This window comes from Camelus bactrianus, chromosome 17, assembly GCF_048773025.1.
Source record: "Camelus bactrianus isolate YW-2024 breed Bactrian camel chromosome 17, ASM4877302v1, whole genome shotgun sequence".
Taxonomy (NCBI): Eukaryota; Metazoa; Chordata; class Mammalia; order Artiodactyla; family Camelidae; genus Camelus; species Camelus bactrianus.
The window spans coordinates 3356907-3375964 of record NC_133555.1 but is presented as its reverse complement, the minus strand read 5'-3'; the positions used below and the strand labels follow the sequence as shown (position 1 = coordinate 3375964).

Genomic DNA, 19058 nt, shown 5'->3' with positions numbered 1-19058 from the left:
TTTTATACTTTAAACAGATAAATTGTATGGTATGAGATTTATCTCAATTAAGCTGTTAAAAAATTGAATAGGGAAGCCACAAATTGGGAGACCATAATACACATATCTGAAAATGGACTTGTGTCCAGAATATTTAAATAACTCCAACAAATCAGTGAGAAAAAAGACAGACAACCCAATTGAAAAAATAACCCTAAGACATTTTTCAAATGAGAATTTCCAGTGCGGGGGTACAGCTCAGTGGTAGAGTGTGTGCTTAGTGTGCATGAGGTCCTGGGTTCCATCCTCAGGTTCTCCATTAAAAAGTTTTAAAAAATATGTTTTTAAAAATGAGGATTTTCAAATGGCTAATTAACAGGAAAGACACTTAATTTCATTAATCCTCAGGGAAATGCAACTTAAAACTGCAGGAGAAGCCACACACAACCAGCAGAAGGGCCACGAGCCAAACGACTGACAGTACCATCTGCGGGCAGGCGTGCGGAGGCGTCAGCCCCACTCGTCGCCAATGAGGGCGCCTATCGCTGCCACCCTTGTGTAAACCTACTTGGTAGTTTCTAGTAAAGCTAAATCGATGCTTACCCCATGACCCAGCAATTCCACTCCTAGATGAACACTGAGGAGAAATGAGTGCCCATCTCCCCTAGAAAACACGCGTAACATTCACAGCAGATTTACAACAGCCCAAAGGGAAACAGCCCAAATGACCTTTAACAGGCGGACAGACACACCACCGGTGGTATAGCCATACAGACGAACACTAGTCGACATAGAAAGGGGATGAGTCTCACACATCAAGCTGAGCAAAGAAGCCAGAGGCAAAAGAACACATAATTCATGATTCCATGCATATGAGGTTCAGGGACAGGCTAAACCAATCGAATGTGATGGAAAGTAAAGTAGTGGCAACCGCCGGGGGTGGAGGTGACAATGACCAGGGAGGGGCATGGGGCATCTTCTGGGCAATGGAAATGTTCTATCTGGATGGTGGTGGCAAGTGTACACACATGGACATATTAAAAATTTGAGCCCCACCCTTAAGATTTGTGATTTAACTTAAACTGTATGTAAGTTACAAAACATTTTCTAAAAAGCAAAATAGTTCTCTGAGGTCCCTGAGGGGAGTGAGGACATGCAAGTGCCCCCTACTGTTTTCACGCTCCTCCAAGCCCTTCGTGGCCCCTGCTGCCCTCACAGCCAAGTTAACCTCCTTGGCCAGGCACTGAGGGCTAGTCCCTCCCACCTCTGCCCCAATGCCCATTTCTTTACACCAGCGGTTCTCTGAGCTGCGTGTTCAATGGGATCACCTGCTCAACTGATTCAAACCCAGCCTGCTGGGCCCCGCCCCCAGTGTCTGCTCAGTAGTTCGGGTGTGGGGCTGGATAATTTTCATTTCTTCCAAGTTCCCAGATGTCCCTGCTGCTGCTGGTCCCAGGAACACACTTTGGGAACTGCTGCTTTGTAAGAACCCTCTTTTCCAGCCTGTGTCTTTGTTCTGTGCCTCCAGCATCTGATCTATACCTTGTTCATCTTTCAAAGCTGCTTTGAACGCCACCTCCACCATGAGAACTTCCTGGGTTACTTCAGCAGTCAGTCTAAGGGACTCTCAAGTGTCCTACGGCCTCCAGAGACCTGGGTCACAGCCTGAAGGGTGCCACCCTGATCCCAGAATGTCTCTGAAGTCTCAAACTATGGCTTAAAAGTTAATGCATATTTTACATTATTCTCCGGAATATATCCATGCCCAATTTAATTTACTTAAAATTACATATCTAGAGCAAAGCAGAGGCTCTTAAAAAACGTGCTGTGTTTCTCCAGTGGCCTTGAGTATTCCCCGGCACCTGCTGCGCACGTGGGGCGGGGTCACCTGCATCCCAGCCTGAAAGGCAATGGCTTTACAGAAGTTTGCACTGTCAGGCTACTCACCTCCTCCAGTTAAGCAGAGAGCTGACCGCGGCTCACTCATTTTTGTTTCGCCCTCAGACTGGCCCGTCTTTGCTCACAACTGCGCTGATGGCTGCTTGCTACTTTCCCACTAAGTTCACAGTGTCAGGTGCAAATTAGAATCACCTGGGAGCTTTTCAACTCCTGATCACCAGGCTGCACTCCAGACCAATGAAACACGTATCTCTGAGGGTGGGAGCTGAGCCTCTATTTTTTTTAAAGCTCGCAGGGACCCATGCACAGCCAGGGCTGCGGACCAGTATTCTAGAGGTTGCTGGCTTCCAGGGGACAGGAATCACAGGCCGTCTGTGCTGGAAGACCTTACAGGATGGCCCATTTGTGGGTGTCAAATGTTCCTGTCCATCAGTATTGCTGGAGGGCTCCTTAAAACACAGATGGCCAGGCCCCACCCCCAGGGTTTCTGACCTAGCAGATCTGGGCGGGACCCAGGAATACGCACGCCCACAGCCCCAGGTGATGCTGCAGGCTGGGGACCACACCGATGTGGGTGCGCGCTTCCCTCACTGTGCTCCCTGGGGACCCAGCTGGGGACCCGGCTTACGGGCAGTGGAGGCAGAGCCAGCTCTGGCCTCCACCCGCCTTTGGACAAAAGCACCTCCACTTTCATCCGCTGTTCACACTGGGGTGCTGAGGAAAATTCCACTTGAAAACAAGCTCCCACCAGCCATCTCAGGGTGAGGGATGAAGGAGAAAGAGCCTTTTCAAGGTTATACAGCAAGTTTTTTTCCTGGACTGAACGAAAATATAGAGGGAAGGGCCACACGCCTGGGGTGGACACTTTCTCTGCTGAGATACCCCCAACAGCTGCTGCCTTCCCGACCTGGGGAGCTCACCCCGTTCCCCCTCACCCCAAGCAATTCTGAGGAAAAAGGGCATGTCTTCTCACACTCAAATAAAATCTGCTACTCTCTGATCCTCCCGAAGATCAGCGTGCTCACTCTGCCCTGGAGCAGCCCAGCCAAGACTCAGAGGCAGAAGTAGCCGCATTCCCCCCGCCCCAAGGGCAGGGGCTGCAAAGACAAGTAAGAGACAGTCACACTCCCTGCCCCTGCAAAACACATCCTCCTGGCACCACATTCCCCAGCAGGAGGCCGAGTGAGGGCTTGGTCTGGCCCCCAGCATCATCCACCCCCAGCAAACCCCAGACCAACCTTCCCTACAACTCCTGCACTGCGTCTGCCCTGCTGGAGTCCTCAGGGCTCCCAACTCCAATGACTCCCTTTTGAAACACACTGGCTCCCAGCATTCAGGCTCTCCCTGAAGACCAGCTCTCCAGATACTCCCTGTACACCCCACACTCCCAAGCCCTCCCCTCTGTGCACTTAGTTCTGCCGTTCCTACCTGCTGAAAGGCCTGTTTCTACTTCCTGTCCATCCATGTCCATAGCAACACCTCCTCTTCCAGGAAGCCTTCCTTGACTTCACTCCTTCTGCTCACTCTGACTGGTCCTGCTCACACTGATTCCTCCCTCTTTGGGCTCCTTACCACCTAATAGGACTACTCCACATCCAGTTGTCTCCTCCCCTTCTTAGGGCTCTGGAGTCAAACAGCCCTGGCCCCACTTCTCACTGGCTGTGTGACACTGAGTAAGTCACTCACCTTCTCCTGGGACTCAGTTTTGGACCCATTCAAACATCTGAGAAATGCTTACTGAGTACAAGCTACATGCAATTAAATGAGTCAATGTCTGTAACCTGCCAAGCACATATGGGAGCTCAAAAAATGCTCCTGCCCCCACCGGTCCCCACATCTGGCACATGGGACACTGACTACAACGAGAAGCTAGAGCTGGCTGGGTGAGGAAGCGGGGCTAGCACACCAATCTAGGTAAATAAACGCATAAATTCACTACCAAGTCTCTCTAGGTCCTGCGTTCGCCCATCATGTCAGCACCGAGGCCACAGACAAACTCCCACACGCTGATAAGGGAGGGTTTCTGAATGACTCTCCTCCTCCGAGCAGTGTGAGCAGCTGGGCTCCGTCCTGCAGTGTTCCTTGCGGTGTTTCCGATGCCCCTGCACCCCTTCTAGCGGCCCCACCACTGAGGAGAGTGGGTGGTGCGATCAGTGGTCAGCGGGAGGGGTGCGGGGAGGACCTGGGAGCCTCTCACTGCCCTGCACTGCGTCCTCCTAACACTCCTCCCTAAGTCCTTTCGTCCCCTCACGAAAGCCTGCCAGTCCGCAGGCTCACCCCCTCCAGGGCACCTCCTTCCTACCAGGGTACCTGAGAGCCCACTCCTGACTCTGCAGCCTCCCTCGAGGAAACCTCGGTCTCTTCAGGAGCTTCAGTTACCCTCTACACTTGACCACTTCTGGTGCACATCCTGCACCCAGCTGACCACAAGCATGTCCTTCCTCGAGCCCCCCACCCCAACGTAACTCATCATCTGTCCCCAAGCCTCGCCTGACCCTCTCCAGCACTTGGTTCCTTAGTGGGTCAGCAAGCCAGAAACCTGGGGTCAGCCTCCCTTTCCTACACCCGACAGCCCACCAATCACCAGGCACACAGTCCTCCAACCTGCCTGCAGCACCACAGTCCACTGTCAACCCAGCTGCAATCACCCAACAGCCTCCTATGGACCTTCAGCAGATTGAAACCAAACCCCAAACCTGCCCTGCAGGGTTTGCAGGGCTCTGGCCCACCCTCGGCTGGCCCTAACACTCATCCTTCTCTCACTCACTCACAGCACTCCAGCCAGCCTGAACTTCTTTCAGCTGCCAATCACACCGTTCTTGAGCTGGCCTCTGGGCCTTTGCACATGCTGATCTCTTTGCCAGCTGCAAGCCTTCCTCACTGCTCCCCACCGGACTAACTCCTCCCCATCCTCCAAGTCTCAGCTTAGGCACCTTTCCTCTGGGAATCCTTCTCTGACCCCTGGAAACTTGGGGCAGGCACCTCCCTGGAGCCTCCCCAGCCTCTGGGTGCCCCCACCACTGTATTAATATTATTTCTTTTCATGCCCACCTCCCTCCTGGACTGTCAGTTCCTGGAGGGCAGGGACCTCCCTCTCTTGTCATTCCTCCATTAGAGCCCATGGGAGGAGCTCAGGAAATTATCTTGATGAAACAAACATTAAGACCGTTGGAAGGACTGACCCCGCCATCACTCACTCATCAGTTATGTATTGAGCACCAACAGTGTACTGGGCATCACAGACCACTGGGAATGAAATCTGTCGGCTCTTTGCCTTCAAGGAGCTCCAAGTGCAGTGAGGGAAGCAGGCAACAAGCAAACATCTAAAAACAACTCCAAATGCACAGAGCAGAGCAGACAGAATTGAAGGGGTGTGGACAACTCAACGCCCCCAGTCGGAGACGTCACTAACCCACACTCAGGGAGGGACCCACGCTGAGACAGGAAACCGAGGGTGCAGAAGACTCAAACAGCACCACCGCCGCCCTGACGTCTGTGGAACACCCACCCAGCCGAGCGAGACACATCCCTCCCGAGCACACACGGGATGTCCTCCAGGACGCGCCATGTGTCAGGCCACAGGCGAGTCTCAGTACATTCAAAAGGGCCGAAACCACACAAAGCATATTCTCCACTCACTTTGGAGAATGGAACCAGAGATCAGCAGTAGAAGGAAATTTGGGAAATTCACAAATATTTGGAAATTAAGCAGTTTAAAAAAATTTTTTTTCCTTTGGAAATTAAGCAATTTTAAATAACTCCTAGGTCAAAGAAGAAATCACAAGGGGAATTGGAAAGTATGTGACACTGACGAAAATAAAAACATGACAGAAGAGATTCATAAATCAGATCGGTTTAGATGGTGAAGAGTGCAGTGAAGGGAAGGAGACAGAGCAGGATAGATCCCTGCGTCGCACTCTGGCCGCAGCGTCATCCCTGGGGAGGCACCGCCCTGTGCTCTGCCTCCGGGACTGGCCATGGCACTTGCTCTCCTACAGTCACCCTGGGAAAAGCTTCCCCTGGGTTCCCGCTGCACCTTCAGCCTGGGCCCCAGAATAAACACACAAGAAACACGGCCACTGATCTGAACCCAGCTTTGACCAAATGACTTCCAGTTGACCCAGCCTCCCTTACAACTAGTAGTGCCCAATGTGATGGAAGTAGAAGTTGTCAGAGGCTTTCAGGAAATCTGTTTCAAGTGAACTAACTCAGCTGGGGGCACAACCTTTTCATTTTCTCCCTCTCTTCTTCTTCTTGCCTGGGACACGGATGTGATGGTGAGAGCTGCAGCAGCCATCCTGTTTCACAAGGAACCTTGGAAATGGAGGCAGCAGACAGATGGAACCTTGGTCCCTGAGACTGTTTGGAGCTGCCAAACTTGACCTGGATCTTTCTTACTTCTGGACTTATTTCACAAGAGAAAAGTACCTCTAAATTATGCAAGGCAGCATACTGAGTTTTTATTACTAGCAGTTGAGCACAATTTTTAACTAACACAGAATTATTAGGAACGGCTTCTGTAATATACTGTATTTTCCAAAAATAGCCCTAACAGTATCTCTTATTTCACACGGTCTTCATGCAACGTGAACTTGATACTCTTCCCACTGAACGGCGAAGACTATGTTCCCTCCTCTTGAATCTCCTGGCGTCTGTGACTGTCTCAACTAACAGAGTGTGGTGGAAGTGGTGCTGCTTTTACAATCTTGCTACTTCCAAGCTAGATCACAAAAAGGCCATGAACTTCCTCCTTCCTCTCCCTTGGGACACACATTCTTGGAACCCAACTACCATGCTAGGAGGAAGCCCAAACCTGCCCATGCAGAGAGACTACAAGTAAGTGTTCTGGCCACCCATCCAGCTGAGGTCCCAAACAGTAGCCAGCACCGACCAGCAGCTGGGTGTGTTCGATTCCAGCCCCTGGCCATCGAGTCACTCCTTGTTTTTAAACCTTCTCCAGACCTCATGGAGCAGACACTCTGTCCCCACCTTGCCCTGTCTGAGCTCTTGGCTTGGAAAGTTTGTGGGCATCATGACATGGCTGTTTTATGCCACAAAATTTGGGGGCACCACTTCTTTGGAGAGAAGACACTTAAATTGACGCCAGAATGAGAAGGAAGAACTGACTCTGGGAAGGTCAGGGGCAGGACACGCCAGCAGAGGGAAGGGTGAGTGCAAAACCCGCACAACGGGCCTGCAATTGCAGCATGTGAAGGACAGCAAGAAGGCCAGTGTGGCCAGGCCCATGAAGGAGGAAGTGGCCAGAGGTCATGGCGCAGGTGCAGACGCGGGGGACTGGATCACTCAGGGCCTCTGGGGTGAGGAACCCTCTCCTGGGCCATCAGACGGCGATAACTAACTTCCAGAGTTACTGCCCCCAGCCACCAGGCTGACTTCTGAACAGGCCTTCATGCCTTAACCCGAAAGAGGGCCCAACAGTAGGAATTTTCTGCTTCCGCTAGGAGAAGAATTCTTTTTCAGATGAGAAAACAGAGAATTAAAGGTGTCTGGGGCCACACCTGCTGAGAACCTCCCGTGACTCACTGTATGCAAGGGAGAGCACGGGCCCCTGGCCTAAGGCGCATTAGGTCCACCCCGTCTGGTCCTAACCTTGTTTACAGGCCCGTCGCCAGACCTGCTTCCACCTCCAACCTGCCTTTCTCAATGTATCCACATTCTAACAACGTGTGACGACACACCCTTCTCCACACACACATCGTGTACTTTCAGGTCCGCGAGGGGCCGGTGCTGACCACCTGCCCTCCTTCACCACAACCACCCTGGCCTGGTGGGCTCCCTCAAAGCCCATCTCAGTGGCGCTTCTTCTGCCAACTGTCCTGGACGTCCCAACAGGGAATAAGCCTCTCCCTCCCCCAAGCTCCTGCAGAATTTTGCACAAATTATAATCATCACAGAGCAGCATAACTGTTAACTGACATAGTACTCCTCCCCACCTCAACCCTTTCCCTCGACAGAAAAAGCAAGACCTCCTCAAGGGCAGGTTCTGGGCCTTTTTCATCTTTGGGGCTCCAAGACCTATCTCAGTGTCTATGGCACTGTAAATATCCTGTGACGTTCAAACCAGAAGGATGGAGGGATGGGTGAGTGGATGGATGGATGGGTCAGTGGGTAGGTGGATGGGTGGGTGGATGGGTGGATAGATGAGTGGGTGGGTGGGTGGGTGGATGGATGGATGGATGGATGGGTCAGTGGGTAGGTGGATGGGTGAGTGGATGGGTAGATGGATGGGTGGGTAGATGGATGGTTGGATGGGTGGGTGGATGGATGGTTGGATGGGTAGGTGGATGGATGGATGAGTGGTGAATGGATAGATGGATGGGTCAGCGGGTAGGTGGATGGATGGGTGGGTGGGTGGATGGATGGACATACAAGTAGTAGATGAACTCAGGGTGGAGAATGGAAGCATGGATGTATTGTTAGATGCATGGACAGATTAAAGGACAAATGAGTGGGTGAATGCCTGGTTAGATGAGTGGGTGAGAGGTTGATCACAGAGACAGATGGGCAGTTGGAGTAACATATTTATGACTGGGTTCCTGGAAGGAGAGAGCACGTCTTTAAACCAGAAGTCAGCAAACTTTTCCTGTAAGGGACCAGATAATAAACATTTCAGGCTTTGTGGACCACATATGGTCTCAGTCATGTATTATTCTTGTTTGCTTTTTTTCACAAATGTTTAAAAAATGTAAACTTCTCTCAGTGAATAAACTGTACAAAAACAAGATTTTGACCAATAGAATTCAATTTTGGGTGACCAGAATTTTTAGTAATCCCTGAGGTAGCTCTATCTACCATGTGACACACAGAGTTGAATTTCAAACACACAAGGCCAGAGGCCATCGCAGCCCCACTCTCCACAACAGCCCGGTAGAGTCAGGACTGTTCCAGCCAGGGAGGTTAGAACGCGCAGCCGGCCCCTCCCCGTCACCGGGCAGCCCTGGGATTCCAGCAGCAGCGGATCTCTAAGGAGAAACCCTGAGAGCACCCGCCACCCTGAGCAGTCAGACAAGGTGCAGGGATGGGAGAGGCAGAGAACGTCCCCAAATCTGTGGGTCTTCTTTAGACTAGCACTCCCGGCTAGGACTGGAGTCACGTTGGGGGCATTTCTGCCGCTTCTGTCCCCACAACCACTGACGTCACGGCGCAGCTCCAGACCACAACTTCCTGCATCTAGCTTACGAACTGCGGTTTTTTTATGGGCTCTTTTTTTGCCTCCTCAGGATGTTGTTAGGATTACCAGCGGCTTCAGCATCTTTCCAACTGGCAGGAAGTGGTGCAAACACAGATGGAAGTTTCCCAGTTAAAATCCTCTTAACAAAGTCATAAAATAAAAATGCCCAGCCCCTCTGACACGCTGCCAGCTCAGGAGCAAGTGAGAGAGAATCAGAGACGGGAGACGATGCTTCCTGCCTTTGTGGGACAGACCTTTCAGGTGTGTGCCTGGGGCTGGTACGCGTCATGCCCGGGGCTTGGGTTTAATCGTGTGCACACAGTTCTCATCCTGAAGGGCAAAAATGAGGGGCTGGGAGTGTGGACCACCTCCTGGGGACCTGGGTGCCCCTGCACACATGGTAATGTGAAACCAAGGTGATGTCACCGAGAGGGACCTCAGTGGGATTTGACCGGAGACCTGGCTTGGTGCCGGGTGCTCTCCTCCCTCCAGGGAGGCCCCTGCCCCACAGAGCTCCAAGGGCGGCGGGGACGCATGGTTAACACATGACGACAGTGCACTGGGAGGCAGGAGGCCCCGGGGTTCATCCTGGCTCAGCCACCATGTGACACCGGCCAAGTCACTCCCTCTGAGCCTCCACGTCACCACCAACAAAACATCCAGGATGGACATTCCCAGCTCTGAAGTTCTTGGAAAGACACGCGAACAATACAAAGCCGCGCAGGATCAGATGCTAGGCTCCTCCCTGTGACCCAGCCCCACGTCTCCCCCCAGGGAAGCCTGCCTAGATTCCCCGAGGTTGTCAGTCACGCCCCCTGTGCTCCGGGTAGTTACTCGTTCACTAGTCTGTGTCCTCCTCTGGACAGACTGCCCCAAGAAGGGCTCTGTCTGATCTGATTTTCTATTCCCAGCTCTTGTCACACAGCAAGTGTCCAAAAAAATGCTGGTTGAAGTGAATGGAACAGACTGCACAGGGAGCCTGTCCAGGCCGTCTGGGGGGCTATGAGGGTGGCAGTGCTGGGACCCCAGGTGGTCCCTGCGTCTAGCCTCCCCTCCTCTAAGAGTCCAGAGGATTCCCCCTCTACCCCTACCAGGCACAGACAGACCCACTGAAGGGATGTGCTATTCACCTCCTGATGCACATGAATCAGGAGACGGACTTCCCTGAAAAGCCTCGGGGAATCCCGGCCTCCATCTGCGGAGGTCATCTCGGCCTCCTCGTGGCTCTTCTGCCTCTCTGTCACAGCCTTGTAAAAGGGCAATTAGACTTGAACAATTAAAATGATTAACTCACCAGATGTAAGTGCTGGAGCATCTCCACGTACCTGCGGGGAGAGAGGGTGGAGCGTGCATTAATCCTCCTTCTGCGAAAGCCGGGGAGGGTGACGGGCCGTTAACAAGTGCAAGGCCACAGGCAGCTGCTTGGGGACTTACGCTTTCTCCGAAGACAGCAGTTCCTGTGCGATGACGTGGGCCCTGGACTGTCCTTCCACCTGCGGGAAGAAACAGAGCCATCAGGAGGGACAGTACCAGAGGGGGCAGCAGAAGGGGGGCCCCAGCTCCTCGGCGGCAGGCTTACAGAAGGCCGGTCACGCTGCCGGAGGCAACTTCCACGCACCTCTCAGCCCGCCCCCGGCACTCACTGCCTGCGCCATCTTCAGCCTCGGCAGCCTCGCCTGTGAGTGTGGACGCTCACGGTGTCTAACTCGGAAGGTTGCTGCGCTGGCGCTCCGCCCAGTGCCTGGTGCACTGTGAGCACTCGGTAAGCTGCCGCAAGCACGCCCGTGGACTCTGCCTCCTCCCGTGGCCCTGCCGTCTTGAACACCCCGTGGCTCTCTGTGCCCGGCGAGCTCTCCCTTCTCGCTTTTGCACGTACCACCCCCTCGGTGTCCTTTTCCCGTCCTCTGCCCGGCTAACTCCCAGTTATCCTAGAAGACTCAGCCACAGTATCCATCACTTCCTCCACGGAGCCCTTCCTGACCCCCTCCCTGAACTGGTGGCTGAGGTATCCTTTCTGGGCAGCCCCCTCTCAGGACACGGATTGCGTCTCCCCTGCAGGCAGGGACCCGGAAGTGCACCTGTGCAGGGCAGTGCCTGGCACAGGGCTGGTCCTCTTTTGTTAGTGAAAGAACACAGGAGTGAGCGAGTGAATGAATGAATGTTTGTGCCACTTGGGAAGCACTGCCTCTCCTGGCTGACTCAGAAGGTGAGCCATATAAACCATCTGAGCCCCAGCCTCCTCACCTGCGAGACTCCGAGACTCCGGATGACTGAGATTTTGTCCATAAACAAGAAGGGCAGGCGGGGCTGAGCAGAGGCTGTGGCCCCAGACCTGCTGGATATCAGACCCCTGCCAGTGGACTCGGAAGAGCAGAGACAGCGGGGCAGCCTGAGAGGACAGGTGGGGACGTTGGGCCTGTTTCCCATGTGTGGGCAAAGCGACTGGAAAAGGCCCTTCTCTGCCGACCCTGGGTGTTGCTAACCTCGAGGAGCCACGGTCAGCGGACCGTCCACTCCAGGGACTAGAAACGCACCCCATGTCGGGGGAGCAGCCACATGGGGCTGCGGTTAAGAGCACAGACTCCAGAACCAGGCAGTCTGGGCTCAAATCCTGCTTATGCCTTGTATTAGTTGAACAAGTCATTTAACCTCTCTGTACCTCAATTTTCTTATCTGTAAAATGGGCACAGTGGTGTAACGGTCTCTCACATGTCATGCGCACACATCTCATGACGTTGAAGATAAATGAGGGAACACATCCACAGAGTGACCATCTCTGCGTATCTGCACGTCGCCCTCTGTGTCTGTGTCTGTGTCTGACACTTGGAACAGTGTCTGCACACAGTCAGCACAACAGACATAATGGGTATCATTATCCTTGTGGTTCTGGCACCTTGAGGCGGTACCAGGAACAGAACCAAGTGCCCAGCAATGAAATAGGAACAAATAATTTACAGGGTCAAGTAGGGAAAGGCCTCAACTGCAAAGTGAAGGCTGAGCGACTGCTCTGACTCAAGCAGTCGGGGCAGAGGGAAGCAAAGGCACCCTGGAATCAAGCCCCTCCAAGTTCAAAGCCTGGCTCCAGCCTCGTGGAACCGTGTGACAGCTGGGAAACCATGACCTCCGAGCCTCAGTCTTTTTCATCTGAGACACGGTGGAGAACCAGCCCGATCTGGGCTTGGTGATGCTCTCCCGACTCTGGGCATCTGCATTTGCTGTTCCCTCTGCCTGTGACGCATTCTTACTTTTTGACTTTCTCAGGTCTCTGCTCAAAAGTCACATCCTCAATGTGGCCGTACATGACCACCCAACGCAGAGAACTCCCACAGTCATCCTTACCCCAGGGTTCTCAGCCTTGGCACCACGACATTTTGGGCCACACAGCTTTCACTGCAAGGGCTGGCCTGCGAACTGCAGGACGTTCAGCATTCACGACCTCACCCACTGGATGACAGCCGCAGCCCCCTCCAACCTGTGACAACCAAGTATGTCTCCAGACGTTGCCAAACATCCCCTGGGGGCCAGGGGCTCACGGGGGTGAGAATCTCTGCTTGCACCCTGTATCCCCTGCCTTTTTCTTTACTGCAGTCACACCACCTACTGCTATCCTTGCACACAGGAGATGGTCAAGAAACATTTGAATAAACAAATGAAATGAGATAGAGTGCCCTGCACGTAGTAGGTGCTCAGTAAATGAGCTCCCTTCCCTCGCTGGTCTGCCCCCAATAGCTCCCTGGCTGAGAGCACGGTGTTTTGGAGGTTCCAGCCTCTCCAAGGCCACCTAACAGAGCAGGACCTGGGCCGCTGGTCAGTCTCCCTCCCGCCTCTCACCGCCGCCTCTCTGATGGGCACCGCTCTTACAGCAGCCACAGGGCAGGAGGGAAACTTGTGAGGCCCCAGCCTCCCCCAGCCTCCCCCGACCACAGGCGTCGACCCAGGCCCACTGCCTGCCTTCTGCATCTGCAGGGCTCTGTGGGCGAGAGCAGCTCACTGCCCAAGCAGGGGAAGGCTTCGTAAACACAACCCTCACAACGGAAATGCATCCTGCAGGACGGGCCTCAACAGCTAGGAAAACCCTGTGGTCAAGCTTCCAAAAAGAGAATTACTTTGTAGAGAAAGGAGGTCTGTCCTTTTAGAGGAGGACAAGAATCCAGATGACCTCCAGCCTTCCAGGGACCTGCGATTCAGTTCTCACCTGTCACCCAGCTTGACACTGAGACCTGTGCTCTGGGGTTAGGAGGCCAGGGTTCAAGTTCTGGGCTCTACCCCTTCCTATACTTGTGCCCCTAGACAAGTCACTTCTCTTCTCCAAGCTCCACCTGTAACATGTGGGTGATTAATAATAATAATATAATACCTACTTAATAACATACCAGCTAGATTTAGTGAACACTTGGCTTGTGCTAAGCATGGCTCTAAGTTTTTCCCATGTATTATCTCACTGAATCCTCCCTACAACCTAAAGGGTAGGTACCCTTATTGTGATCTCCATTTCACAGATGAGAAAACTGAGGCACAAATATGTCCTACTCTTTGCCCAGAGTCATTGCTAGTAAGTGGCAGAGCCAAAATTCAAGCACAGGTAGTCTGGCTCCAACATCCAAGCACTCGGCAGCGTATCTGGCACTAGGTTAAGTACCCAGTAAATGGTGTTTCTGCTCATTGGAGGAGGCGGGGTTTTCAAATCGCAGAACACCTCTGCTTTACCAGCGCTGTGAAGGCGGTAGCAGGGGTCTAGCACTCCAGGCGGCCCAGGCAATTCCCCTGGCCTCAGCTCTTCCTGATTCCGCACCCTCAGAGCAGCGCTCACCGTGGTCCCCAGCAAAGAGACCGGGTCTAGAAGTCAGGACACCCGATCCACATCCCAGCCAGCCCACGGGTACCTACGTGACCGAGCGCAAGCCCCTCTCAGATGCCTGTCTTCCCACAGGGCAAGAGGCGTCATTGCTCCCCACTGCAAAGACCAGATGATGAGATGATGGAGGCAGTGGTCTCACCCCACCTGAACTTTTGGAGTTGCCGTTATGACCACTCACAATCTCGAAGCTGTCGGGAGGGCCTCCTATGAGGGTCGGGGCACGGGCCGCTCTGCACGTCTCTCCCAGCCCCCTGCCAGGTGGGCAGGCTCTGGGTGGGCCGCCCGGGCCGTCCCGCGTTAGTGACTCTGCCGATGATGGATGTGTCTTCATCGGCTGGACAGGGAGGCCCCTTCAGAACTGCTCCTGGGCGTTGCCCGACCGGGCCATTCAGCACAGATGTTTGTTTAACCAGGAAATGAGCCCCGAGGTTGGCGGCGGTGTCCAGGGACAGGCTTCTGGGAACAGGTCCCTCCCAGGGCTGCGGGGCTGCGGGCTGTGCTATCGCATTTCTCCGGCTGGCGCGCCGGGCATTACAGCCGGCAGCCGTGGCCCTCCTGCCCGAGGCCCAGCGGCTTATCTGCTCTGCTCCCTGGGCGGCCCAGCCCCACTTCCTCCCCTGGCCCAGGCTCGCTGGCTATTCTGGGACCAGGGCCGGCTGGGAGGAACAGCCCTCCTCCAGGTCCCCTCCAGGCTAAACAGTTTAGCCTGGACTCAGGGGTCCTGGTCCTTGCCCGTGACTCAGTTTGTCCAGCTATAAATTAGGGGTACTTAGCCTCCTTCTAGAACAGCAGCTCCCCAAGGCTGCTCTGAGAAACTCTGGGATTCTGCCTCCCCCTCCCAACTGTGTGAGCCCGGATTTTCACTGAAGTTGACCAAAACAACATTTTCAACAGACAGTTTGAGAATCCAGGGGTCTCCTATGAAGCCAGGCTGAACAGTGTTTGTAACCATGGAAAACCTAGTCAGTCCTCTCTCCCCGCTGGCAGGCCCCCCAGGCTCACACCTGTCTGCCTGTAATCACCCTCATCTCTGTCAGATGTCCCGACGCCTTGGTGCCAGGCTCAGTCCCCCACCAAGGGCCCGCCTGTGCCCTCGCCCGCCTGTGCTCACCTGGGCACGGCCCCTCCATGCCGTGGCCCTCGGCCTCTCGCCTCCTGGAGCCCTCCTTCCTCCTCAGACGGCGTTCCCAACAACTGTGTCTGCTCCACCACCCAGCCCCGGCCCCGGCCCCGCTCAGGGCCGCCCTGCTCCGAGGTGGTGGGTGGGGATTCTGGGCCCCCGAGCGCCCTGCCACCCTCAGCTGAGCTCGTCCCTTGCCCACGAGGGCGTAGCCTCTGACCTACTCCCACCCCCTCAGGTGGCAAGCTGCCTTCTGCGGTCACTTGTGGCCCCAGCTCCCACAGGAAGCACATGTCGTCCAGCTCCATGCTCAGAGCCCGTGCTGTGGGGTCAGAGGACTTGGGTTCAAGTCCTGGGCTCTACCCCTTCCTAAACCTACACCCTTGGACAAGTCACTTCTCTTCTCCGAGCCCCACCTGTAAAACAGGGGCGATGACAACACCTGCTTGTTCACACAACAGCGGGTGTCTGCCAAACACTCGGCACGCGCTAAGTCTGGCTCCAAGCTTTTCACATGGGTTATCTCCCTGAATCTTCCCAACCACCTATGAGGTACTATTATCATTACCTCCATTTTACAGATGGAGAAACTGAGGCACAAGTAAGTCCTACCCCTTACCTGTGTCTCAGCCTAAAGAGCCTTTCCAGGCACCATTCCTGCATTTCTCCCTGCCCCACAGAACTCAGTGTTATTCCATAAGCCCACTTTGTTTTCCCCCATCTCTGGGCTTTTTGGCTCATGCAGGTTCCTGTGGCCAAAACTTCCCTGTGATCTAATAAGTGTCTCTAAGTCACATGCTTGGGCAAAGCGCCAGGGCAGGCACCCGGCGGTGTGTGTCTGCCAGCCTCCTCTGCCACACATCCCGTCAGAGGCGGGGGAACCACATCCGGGAAGAGGGAAGGGGCTGCCGTCCACAGCTGTTTCAAGCCCTGGGGGAGTAGTCTTAATCAGGCTTCGCTGTTTTGAGGGTCCCGGTGAGGGGGTTTGCTGGAGACGGGGGCGTGCTCAGGGAGACAGGCTGGCAGGCGGCACCAGTCTCCAGGAGAACATGGTCTCCAAGGCCCCTCCGGGCACCACCTGCATGGACATCATCCTTCCCCTTGGAATGAAGACCGAGTTTCCAGCACAGCTTTCAACGGCTGCTGGAAAATTCAGACAGGAGCTCAGAGAGAGAGGGCTCATTTTCATCCCAGCTGTGTTCCCACGGGTGGCAGAGAAGGGCTGAGGAGGGCAAAGGAGAGGCAATGCCTGCAGGACAGCGTGGGAGGAAAGTGGGACCAACCAGAGCCCCACCTCCCAGCTCCCCCAGGACCAAGTGGTCGGCTTCTGGTTCATGCTGACACCCTGCCTGGTTCCAGTTCCCAAGCATAGGCTGCTGTGAGTCTGGGTCTGGCCCGAATACTTAAGAAAACCTTCAGTTTTGGAAAAACTCTGGTTCTGGGTGCAAATTGTAACACATCAGCAGCGTGTTACCCCAGAACGCCCCGAACGAGGCACCAGGAACCCTGACTTCTACTCCTGGCTTTGCCTGCAGGTGCTGGACAAGCATGAGATAGTGCTGGCCGCCCCGGGAGCCGTGTGCCCCTTCCTGCAAGACAGCGCCGCCTCGGGCATAGCCGACTCCGCGCCCACCTTCCCTCTCCCCACACCTGGCACCACTATCCTGCTCTCTGCTTCAGTGAACTTGACCGCTTTAGGCTCCTCCTGTAAGTGGACTTGTGCAGGAATCAGCCTTCGGTGACTGGCTTACGTCCCTCAGCACCCTGTCCTCCAGGGTCATCCACCTTGCAGCACGTGACAAGATGTCCTTCCTTTTAAAGGCTGGATAACACTCCATCTGATGTGGAGACCACACTGTTTATCCACCCACCCCTGGACGGACACTGAGGGCAGGTTTCACGTCAGGTGCTCTTATCACAGCAAAACACGACAAAGTGACCTCTACATGCCTGTCAGCTCTCTCAGCTCCTAGGATCCCGGGAGAGTGGCGCTGACTGTGACTGGCAGCTCTCACTGCAGAGGCCAGCATGCGGCTCACACGAGACACAGCCTTCTAGTCCCCCCTCCTGAACCCGAGCTCTGTCCGCCGCCCCCACGGTTTGTGCATTTGTTCCCTGTCTAAGCACATTCACCTCCTACACCCACCTGAGCAGTTTCGGGCTGGCTGTCCCACCAGGGCTGGGAGGCACCTGGTCTGACTTGAGGCTGCTGTACCTTCGGCCCTTAGGAGGGTGCCTGGCACACAGTAGGCGCTCAGTAAGTACTTAGCAAATAAGTAAATTTCTGTTAGGAGGGATGGGTGAAACTGGATGAGGAGACAGAGCTTGAGGTGCAGAAGGGAGGGAGTTCAAGTTCGAGAGGGGGCTGTTTTCTGGGACGGAGAACAGGCTGCAGTCTGAGGAAGCTGCTGCAGGCTTAGCACAGCCTCCCCTGGGCCTCAGGGACCGCGCCCCCGCAGCGGAGCCAGCGCGCAGCCGGAACAAGGGGGCTCGCAGTCCCTGGCGCGGAGCGGGCAGGCACCGAACCCAGGCTGAGGACTGGCGCGGGGGAAACAGCCAGGACTCAAGCCGACCCGCTAACCCAGGCAGACGATCAGGGCAGGGCCGCAGGTGCAAGGCCTGGGGGCACGAGGTCAGCAAGGGGGGTCAGGCCAGGCCGCCGCCCCCCCACCCCGTGCAGTCAGGGAGGGGACATCCTGCGTGGGCGGGGGCCAGGGAGGGTGTGGCAGGACAGGTCTGCTCCAGAGGACAGGGCAACCTTCTGCCTGGGCTCAGGGGTGGACCCGTCCAGGAAACGGAGTGACAACAGGACTGAGGCCAGGGAGGAGGGAGCAGGGAGGAGCCCCCAGCTCCTGGGCTGGTCTTGGGGAGCTGGTATTTAGCTTGAAAAGTCCCCATTAGTCTGAAAACCCGGCTCGTTGTCAGGGAGGGGCGACTCGCCGGCCAGCCTCTGAATGTCTCCTTTCATTGCTAAATCTATTTTTGTCCTTCTCGATTTTCATCTTTTTGCCCCCTCTTTCCTTCAACCCACCCCTTTTGAATGTCTGCAAGCTGGAGAGAGAGAGGTCAGACAGGTGGGTGGACCAGCTGGGCTCAGCTTCCTGTCCTGCTCCAAAAACCTCTCCCCTCCCGACTCGGTCACCCCAGAACATCTGGGAAGGGCGGGGCTCACCACTTTTTATATATTGTTACATAAACCTTATCACACTGCAAGGAGGGTGGAGTTCACCAGCTCACGAGCTCACCGCCATACCCCAAACGTCCTCCCACGGCCCCGGGGGCGCCGTCCTGACCACTCACACCTGGTCTATGTCTGCCCTCCCTGGGACGGCTGGAGGTGGAAATCTGGGTCCTACTTCCCCCAGGACATGACGGAGGCACAGGGAGGAGAGGTCTGCTTTTTGGAGAAACAGAATTTTTGGAAAGAATGGAAGACAAAAGAATCAGGAGTAAAATGCACCTCTCACCACCCCGCCCCACCAAAAGAGCCAGGGAAGACTGCTCACCCTGGGGAGCGCCAGGGATCTGGAACAATCCCGCTCCGGGGCTGCCGGCTGGGCTGCCGGGAGCACACTGTGCTGTGGCAGCCTCGGGGCGGAGGTGGGAAATTTAACAGCAGGCAGAAGACCGAACATGCCCGCTCGCTGGTCCACCGGCCCCTCCCGGATCCACCTCGAGGAAAACATGTGTGTGTGTGGGGGGGTGCATGATAAAGGGTCCTGCAACGCGGTCAGTAGGGCAGAGACATCAGGGACTCTGTAATACCCCTCAGCAGCCGATGGCAAAATAAACGGCAGCAGGTGCACACGCTGAGACGCCATGCAGCACTGAGAACGCAGTCGGACCTCTGGGCACCAGCGTGGGAAGGCCCCTGAGGTTCTCATCAACGAACCCAACCGAGCCACCCTGGGTTTCTTACAGTTTGCTATGACGTATGGAAAAACAGCACCTCCACAGCCGATACCATCCATTCCCCTCATAGCAAACGACACACACAGGTGAATACAGGG

At 55.0% G+C, this 19058-nt stretch overlaps 1 protein-coding gene across 2 annotated transcripts in view; it reads right to left on the bottom strand.

Moving 5' to 3' along the window:
- The window catches only part of FGD5 (FYVE, RhoGEF and PH domain containing 5), a 104609-nt gene that overhangs the window by 36125 nt on the left and 49426 nt on the right, over positions 1 to 19058 (bottom strand). For both annotated transcript variants that reach the window (XM_074344268.1, XM_074344269.1), the window contains exons 4-5: positions 10505 to 10563; positions 10365 to 10395 (exon numbers count right to left, since the gene is read on the bottom strand). In XM_074344268.1, coding sequence (XP_074200369.1) covers positions 10365 to 10395; positions 10505 to 10563 — 90 coding nt within the window. The remainder of the gene's footprint in view (positions 1 to 10364; positions 10396 to 10504; positions 10564 to 19058) is intronic.